Source organism: Hibiscus syriacus, unplaced genomic scaffold, assembly GCF_006381635.1.
Source record: "Hibiscus syriacus cultivar Baekdansim isolate YM2019G1 unplaced genomic scaffold, ASM638163v2 tig00110890_pilon, whole genome shotgun sequence".
Lineage (NCBI taxonomy): Eukaryota > Viridiplantae > Streptophyta > Magnoliopsida > Malvales > Malvaceae > Hibiscus > Hibiscus syriacus.
The window spans coordinates 15,803,623-15,811,638 of NW_024062900.1; the positions used below are offsets into that span (position 1 = coordinate 15,803,623).

The 8,016-nt window shown below is 36.1% G+C and overlaps 2 protein-coding genes across 3 annotated transcripts; one reads left to right on the plus strand and one right to left on the minus strand.

Moving 5' to 3' along the window:
• The first annotated feature begins 272 nt into the window (after positions 1–272).
• On the plus strand, positions 273–4,607 carry LOC120144873 (KH domain-containing protein HEN4-like). Its single transcript, XM_039158835.1, is given in 8 exon segments — positions 273–1,037; positions 1,478–2,134; positions 2,232–2,507; positions 2,953–3,216; positions 3,219–3,251; positions 3,385–3,467; positions 3,609–3,720; positions 4,314–4,607. Coding segments are annotated over 8 exon segments (2,166 nt in total). The 5' UTR covers positions 273–431; the 3' UTR covers positions 4,449–4,607.
• Positions 4,608–5,815: 1,208 nt separating this feature from the next.
• LOC120144874 (costars family protein) lies at positions 5,816–7,176 on the minus strand. 2 transcript variants are annotated; one of them, XM_039158836.1, is made up of 2 exons: positions 7,044–7,176; positions 5,816–6,232 (listed from the first exon to the last, which is right to left on the minus strand). In XM_039158836.1, the coding sequence occupies exons 1-2, from the start codon at positions 7,122–7,124 to the stop codon at positions 6,026–6,028; spliced, it is 288 nt and encodes a 95-aa protein (XP_039014767.1). In that variant the 5' UTR covers positions 7,125–7,176; the 3' UTR covers positions 5,816–6,025. The 2 variants fall into 2 exon arrangements, with proteins under 2 accessions (XP_039014767.1, XP_039014768.1); XM_039158837.1 differs by having other exon boundaries at positions 5,816–6,196; positions 7,044–7,172.
• Between the last annotated feature and the right edge of the window lie 840 nt (positions 7,177–8,016).

Below are 8,016 nucleotides of genomic sequence, written 5' to 3' on the forward strand. Positions count from 1 at the left end.
ATGATTAGGTTAATAAAAGTCTTAACAAATATCATACAAATATTTTATAGACTTAATTAGAATGATTTAAAATTTAAGACTAATTTTAGTACTGTCTGGCAAAATTAACGCATACAAACAACGCGTTATACATACCGCTGGATCCAAAGGCTCTTAAGACAATCCACCCGCCAACAATTCCGCTTGAAAACGACGGCGTATAATCTGAGGCCGTAGCCGTAGACCCCTCGCTTTGGCCTCAAATTCCAGACCAAAACCTCACTCTCTGTCTCTCTCTCTTTTCTGAATTTTCTATCTTCTTTCCAGGCAGACTAAAACAACAAGGGGGGGGGGGGAAACGCCAATTTTAATTAATCAATTGATTAATTAACCCATAAAGCTTTCTTGACCTTTTTTCCGTCTTGTTTCAATTTGCGCCAGTTAGTTTTGCTATGGGCAGTACCTTCTTCTCTGCACCAGTAAAGCGAGCCATGCCCGTCCCACCCAATTCTTCTATTGGACCTTCCAAGCGTTCCAAACCTCCGTCTACTACTCTCCACACCCCTCCCGGCCACGTTGCCTTCCGTCTCCTTTGCCACGTGTCCCGTGTCGGAGGCATCATCGGAAAGTCAGGTAGTGTCATCAAGCAGCTGCAACAGTCTACCGGTACTAAGATCCGGATAAAGGATGCCCCGACCGAAAGCCCCGACCGAGTTATTACCATTATAGGGCCCGATTCTATTGACACCAAGATTATGCTACATCTTGGAGGCGACGACGACAGTGACGGTGGTAGAGTTGAGGAAATTGAAGTGTCCAAGGCGCAAGAAGCTCTATTGAAGGTGTTCGAGAGGATATTGGAGGTGGCCGCTGAGAGTAATGGAGCGGCTTTGGGGATGGTTTCTTGTCGGTTGTTGGCGGAGGTTAAGCAAGCTGGGGGTGTTATAGGAAAAGGAGGCAAAGTAGTTGAGAAGATAAGAGAGGATACTGGGAGCAAAATTAGGATTTTGACTGATAAGCTACCGGCTTGTGCCAGCGCTACGGAGGAGATTGTGGAGGTATTGAGTACTTTAATTAGGGTTTCTATTCCTTGGTCTTGGGGTTTGTTGACTTCATAATTACTTCTAAAAATGTTGATTTTCTTTCACACTATCTGTTATATTTTTAATTTTCCTAGTTCAGGTGAGCATTTAAGCAGCTCAGGAAATTTTCTATATTTGAAAACCTAGGATACATTAGTTGTATGGTACTTTTTAGACAGATTTGGTTTATTAGGCTGTTGATAACAAGTAATATGTGGCCGCCTTATCATGGTAATTATTTATGGATTTTTATTGTCAGTCAATGAATTAAACCAGTAGCACTGAATCACTGTACTTAATATGAAAATATTCTGAAAGTGGGAAACTTCCAAAGCGTTTGCCCATTATTGTTATTATTTTCTTTTTGTTATTCACGAAAAGAAATATTCATTGTTGTTCCTCTGTATATTTTGTAGATTGAAGGGTCTGTTTTAGCTGTAAAGAAAGCGCTTGTTGCTGTCTCATACCGCCTCCAAGATTGTCCTTCTGTCAATAAAACAAGGGTAAGCGAAAACAAGAGCACTGGACCAGTTCAACCAGAGACTTTACGCAGACCTATTGAGGTAGTTCCTCAGAAGTCTTTGCGCAGACCTATTGACTTGCACACTGAGGATCATTTCCTCAGAGCTATGGAGGCACTTCCTCGAGAGACTTTTCATGGACCTATGGAGGTGGTCACCCATGACCCATTGCACAGATCGATTGGTGTTCTTCCTCAAGAATCATTTCATAGACATATTGAGGTTTCACATGAGGATTTACCTGATTTTGGAGTAGATCATCTTTCACGGCGTAGTTTCCTGGTACCTAGTGTACCCAGTGGCTCTACCAGTTATGCCAGCAGATTTCATCCTTTGTCTCGGGAGTCCGAGAACGCCTCTCCTTTGCATACTAAAACATTGCAGCAGGAAGTGGTTTTCAAAATTCTTTGCCTCAATGATAGGGTTGGGGGTGTTATTGGAAAGGGAGGTGCAACTATTAAAGCCCTTCAAAGTGATACAGGAGCTGCTGTTGCCATTGGAGCTACATTCACTGATTGTGATGAACGGTTGGTTACTGTTACTGCATCAGAGGTCAGTCATGTTCTGATCTTCTATGACATTATACATTTGCTTAAAGTTTTTTTTTTCGCTGTCACTGATATGCCCTCATTGACTTGATATCTTTTAGGACCCGGAATCACAATATTCTCCGGCACAAAAGGCTGTTGTCCTTGTTTTTGTAAGAGCTTATGAGGCTTCCATTGAAAAAGATCTAGATTCAGGCTCAGGTAAGGGTTCAAATGTCACTGCCCGGCTCGTAGTTCCTTCAAGCCAAGTTGGTTGTTTGTTGGGAAAAGGAGGGGCAACAATTTCTGAAATGCGTAAAGTGACTGGTACCAGCATTTGGATTTTGGGAACTGACCAGGTCCCCAAGTGTGTCAGTGGAAGTGATCAAGTGGTACAGGTGCGCTGGAGCTTTGGTTAATTATTATATATAGGCTTACTGATATAAAACAAGCTTCTTTTTTAAGAAATTTTTACAAAAAAGCGATAAAATTTTTTGCTTTCCAAACTTTCAATTGAAGAGTTATCTCCTAGAAATTTGAACAAACGATTCTAATACTGTAGCTGTTGGAGTTAAAAGGAATCCATGACAACATGATTTGTTTATAATATAAATTGTCCGAAAAACATTTCATGTTATGAATTATGACAACAGTTATTATAACCAGTTTCCTCTCTGTTCCAACTTATTCTGATTTTGGCCCAGGAAAGACCTATATTTCCTTAATGCAAATGCATTTACACTTATTCTATTACTCTTATTGTGAGAGATTTTGAAAAATTATATGATTCTGGCCTTTCATAAGGCATGAGTTGCTTAATTGTTGGTATTTTTTTTTAAACAGATTCAAGGAGGGTATATGAATGTAAAAGATGCTATGTATCATGTGACTGGTAAACTAAGAGATAACCTATTTTCCATCTCACTGAAAACTGCCGAAGCAAAAAGCAGTTCCTCGGTTTTAATCGAGACCAGTCCTTACGAAAGACTGTTGGATAATTCCCCTCTTGAGTTGCAAGCATCAAGCGGCTTTTCTCATAGTCTTAGTCGGCATACTTCATTGGCGACGGATAGCACAAATCCCTATGGACATTCCTATAGCTCAGATCTCTCCCTCGTTCTGAAGGATTGTGGACGTCAGAGGTAGGCTTCTTTCCATTCTCCTAGATGAGTGTGTACATATTTGAACCTTAGTCTCACATATGAAGATGAACATATGTGCTTTAATTGAATTGTTGAATAGTTCTACTTAACTGTAGCTGGATTTTAATTGCAGACGTCTACTGGATTGAATCCAAGGGGCATCACAGATGGTGGAAGAGGATTGACTTCATTTAGAGGTGGACTAGAACTTGGCAGGTTGGTAGCTTACTGAAAAATTTGTATGCTGGAAAAATAATAAGTTAGGCTCAGTAATTGACGTTGATCTTCTATTGCCATACTTAGTGGTGTTATATGAGGCCTAATATAAGTAATGGTCCTTTCTTCTTTTGTTTGCAGTGGAAACAGATCTGCTATTGTAACAAATACAACCGTAGAGATTAGAGTTCCTGAGAATGTTATCGACTCTGTTTATGGGGAGAATGGTCGCAATCTAGCTCGTTTAAGAGAGGTAATTATTTTTTTCCCAACTATTCATGCACTATTTTATTGGCATTGTTGAAAAAAAATAGTATTTAGTTGGTTAGAGTTGTTCTGCTCCTAATTCTACAAAGAATTATGCAAAAACCATCTAAGCAAATCAACTCTTGATAGAACTTAATGAAGAACATAAGACAGCACAACCTGAAAAGCAGAAATCAAACCACATGACTGTGAGACTAAAAGGGCAATCAAAGCTAAAATGTAGCCATTACGGAAACAATTTAAGAACATAATCCAAAGTCTTAACTAAAAATAGCATGTTCAAATTCTGAAATGTACAACAGTTAAAAACAAGCCTTGTACCTTGAATTCTACAATAACAAAAACAAAATCAGAACTCTCAATATGTTTGAAAGCTCACAATGAATTTGGTGCATCTTTTGGGTTATCAGTTTATCATGCATGCAAAAAAAGAAGAATTAGCAAATTAAAAGAACAAAAAAATTGAAGTATCTTCCCTAACCTTGATACCATTATTGATATCAATATACAATATCTATGAGATATCAGATATCTAATCTTAAATCAACATCAACTTTTCCTTTGGTGTACATCGATCAGATCTCTGGTGCCAAGGTCATAGTGCATGAACCTCAAATAGGAACAAGTGACAGGATTGTTGTTATATCTGGGACACCCGATCAAACCCAGGCGGCTCAGAGCCTCCTACAAGCATTCATCCTCACTGGTCGCTGAAATTTTTAATTTAAACCTAATGTTTTTCACAAAAGGAGAAGAAAAACTTGAAGTTGTTACCTACTTAACTGCTTTTTCTCCTTTTTATTTTTCAAGCAGTGTACCCTAGTCTATCCATCTATGCAAACCCTGTTCATCGGGACAATAATTTGGTTCTAATCGTTTACAAAACATTCTGTAGCGAATGTCTTATGGAGATCACTATTTTCTATCATATACTTCTACTGTCTAGTTTTGAGTTTCTTTTATAATAACTGATAAGAATTTATATTTACCATGGTTGGTTGGCTTGGTGATGAGGGTCCATGACCTCTTATGTTGTTATTTTCACCCACAAAGGCCTCATTTTAAGCTATGTTCTTGCTACCCTATTACATTCTCACAATTCAAAAGTGCAATTCAATTGAATATTCTATTACAATTTTAGTAGTAGGTGTCTGACATATAAGCACCCAAAAGGATATGATTCACACGTTCTTATATCGTTCTCTTGGAAATATTGTGATGGAACTCTTTAGTTGAAAATAAACCCTTAGGTTGGAGTACATATAAAATAAGTAGATGTTTTTGATCAAGTTGTTCATATGATGGATTTTTTCAAGAAAATTTTATGCTATGAAGTTCGGACTTTTATGTTGTGCTAAAAATTTATCCTGCATTGATATGTTTTTAGTATCGAAGATGTGTTTTCCGCCAGAACTTGTAGTACGTATTAGTAAACATCAATACTGATATTTCTTTGAATGATTGATCTCTTCTAGTGAAGATTTAGATTACCCTTACCTTGTGCATAGACAATAATTGGCATCTCAGGTAATTGATATTCTCTCTCAAGTATTTCAATTTTATCCTAAATAGAAAGATGTCAGCTCCTGACTCTATTAAAATACCTTTTAATTTTTTTTATACTTATAATGTGTCGTTATTCGAACTATTCATTTTTATTAAAAATACCCGTGTTCTTGACATATTTGTACACAGGGAAGGTATAAGAACTTCATTATAGATAACAGAGCATCTGCCTGTATCCACACTAATGCTGAAGTCTAGATAACATAATTGGAATTTGGAGGTCCATCAAACATTTCATTACACAAATAGTGGTAACTCACTCCCCATAAATCCGCTCTCCTTTGTTGAGATTTGAATTCGGAAACTTTAAATAAAAAACTGGAGCTTTGACATTTATGAAACACCCTCATGCATTCATCCCCACTTGCCCTTCACGAGGATATTTTTCCGTTCAAACCTAAAATGTTTGCCCAATTGAAAATTTTTCATTTCATTTCTTTCTCCTTTGGCTTATAGTTGTCCACTCATGTGCAGTTTATGCCATTAAAAGCAAATAATGGATGAAGACATCAAACTTTGAACATAACCAAAAGAAAACACATACAAATCTAGGTATACACACACCGGAAATCTTATAGAAGAGTATTCAAAAGTACATGTACTTATGCTGAAACAAGATTTAAAACACGATTAACATTAAAAAAGAATACATAGAATATCCATCAAACTTTTGCTGCAAAACCATAATTGCAATTTATTTTTTTAGAACTGCATTAGTTGCTGCTCTAGGCTGGAGTAGCTTTGAGTGTAATTTCCACTTTGTCATGAACTCCTTGGAGCAATAATTCACCATCATATGTAACAACTTTTCGTTTCTTTGCTGCTCTTAGTGTCCCAACTAGTGCTTCAAAGATGTTTGCGCATCGATCATCATTAAATAACACCCCAAATGTGACCTTGAACACATCACAAACGGATATTATATAGTTTTGCTGGAAAACAGAAATAGTTTGTAGCAACATAAATGTCAAAAAACTGAAATGGGGAAACCCCAAATCATGGAACTTTGGCATTGCAGTGTCAGATGATGTGAACATGCCTAAAACAACGTCAAGTATGTCAATTTTAACCCTTTAAAAAAGCCTATAAGATTCTTAAAACAAGAAGGGTACCAATCATCATCAAACTTCAAATCTCAATGCAATGTATATGCCATGGTGAATTGATATAGGTGTTTTACAGTAGCCATCTATGATATTCACAAGGAGATTAAGATAAGAATATTGGATATAAATACTTTCCATAAGATTTTCGAAGCTTATTTACTTGAATTTAGAAGAAATCAACAGATGGAATAACGGAATTATATTAGCTCGTGAACTACAAAAAAAAAATTGTATATTTCATTGGTTTTGCAGAATGGATCGAGTAGAACAAAGATTGCCACTGATTCTACAATAGGAAACGGGGAACTGTTTCGATTTCGGACTAGTCCTAGGCGAATCCAACCGGACAGTGAAATTTGTAACAAGCTTGATGAACATGTTAGTTTGAATGTTGATCATACATATATTATTAATAAATGTTTCAGCAGTTTTCCTTCCCAAACTACACTACTTGAATCAATATAAAAAATTATAAACAGATTTGTCAGTCGTATTAGCTAGATCAGCTTTTAGAGGAAAAATGGGACAAACAAAAAGGAGAGCTTGAACCAGATCCAGATAAAAGAAATGGTGAAAGTTATGCATAAAAAGAAAAACCCAGATGAGATATAATAAAGAAAAGATCGAAAAATGGAACCTTGTAAGAACCATCAGGTTGGATCTGGCCAAGTCTCTGGATTTCTTCCTTGAGTCGCTCCACCTCTTCTTCTACATTCATTGTGTTTTTCCTTCTTTCTTGAATGACAAAAATACTACATGTAAATGTATGAGCTTCTTCTATTTGGCATTTTATAGGAAATTTCCTCAGAGGAGGTAAAGATGTAGGGTAATCATGTTTACGTTAAAATAACCAACGGGAGAGATAATTGTGTATTTTTTTTTTTTTGGGATAAGAATTTTGTAAAGAGGGCTCATCCCATTGGTTGGGGCCCAGCATGTGTCAGAAAAAGGAAATTATTCTCTACGGTATATGCCCAATCATTATATGACCGTCCCACCAATGACCTTTTTTCTCTTCGTCTCACCTTGATTTCAGTACTTCCATTTTGGCGCACTGTTAAAAATAGCCCTAAATGTTTATCACAATAGTCATTCTTACTCATATTTTTCTTTTTAGAGCATTTTGACCCTTAATGTTTTATTTTGAGGTAAAAAAGTCTCTCCATAGGTGAAAACCTATTGTTAATAAACGGTTAATATTCCAAAATAAAGGCATTTTTAACCTAAAATTAAACATTGAGAGTCAAAATGTTCCAGGTAAAAAGAATAAGGATCAAAGTAATTATTCAGTAGAGTCTTTGCCTTATAATGAGTCAAAGTAACTATTTGGTAGAGTCTATTTGCCTTATAATGAAATGTTAGGGTTGAAATGATCATTTTTGATAAATTTCAGGGGTTAATTTTCGCATTATACCTTTCATTGAGAACAAATTTATCTTTTATTTTCTAATAATAGTTTTTAAGATATACACGCACGCAGGCGTCTAATTTTGTAAGAAAAATATATATATGGAAAACTAAATGTATGATGGCTTAAAATATAATTCAAAACATTTTAAATATATTTTTCCGTAAAATAAAAAGAATGCATAATTTTTTAAAATTTTATT

Bases quoted from the DNA above. Each gene is read 5' to 3' on its own strand.
- LOC120144874 (XM_039158836.1), bottom strand. From the start codon at position 7,124: ATGAATGTAGAAGAAGAGGTGGAGCGACTCAAGGAAGAAATCCAGAGA. The intron at 6,233-7,043 runs GTTCCATTTTTC...TCTGTTTTCCAG, and splicing joins AACCTGATGGTTCTTACAAG to CAAAACTATATAATATCCGT.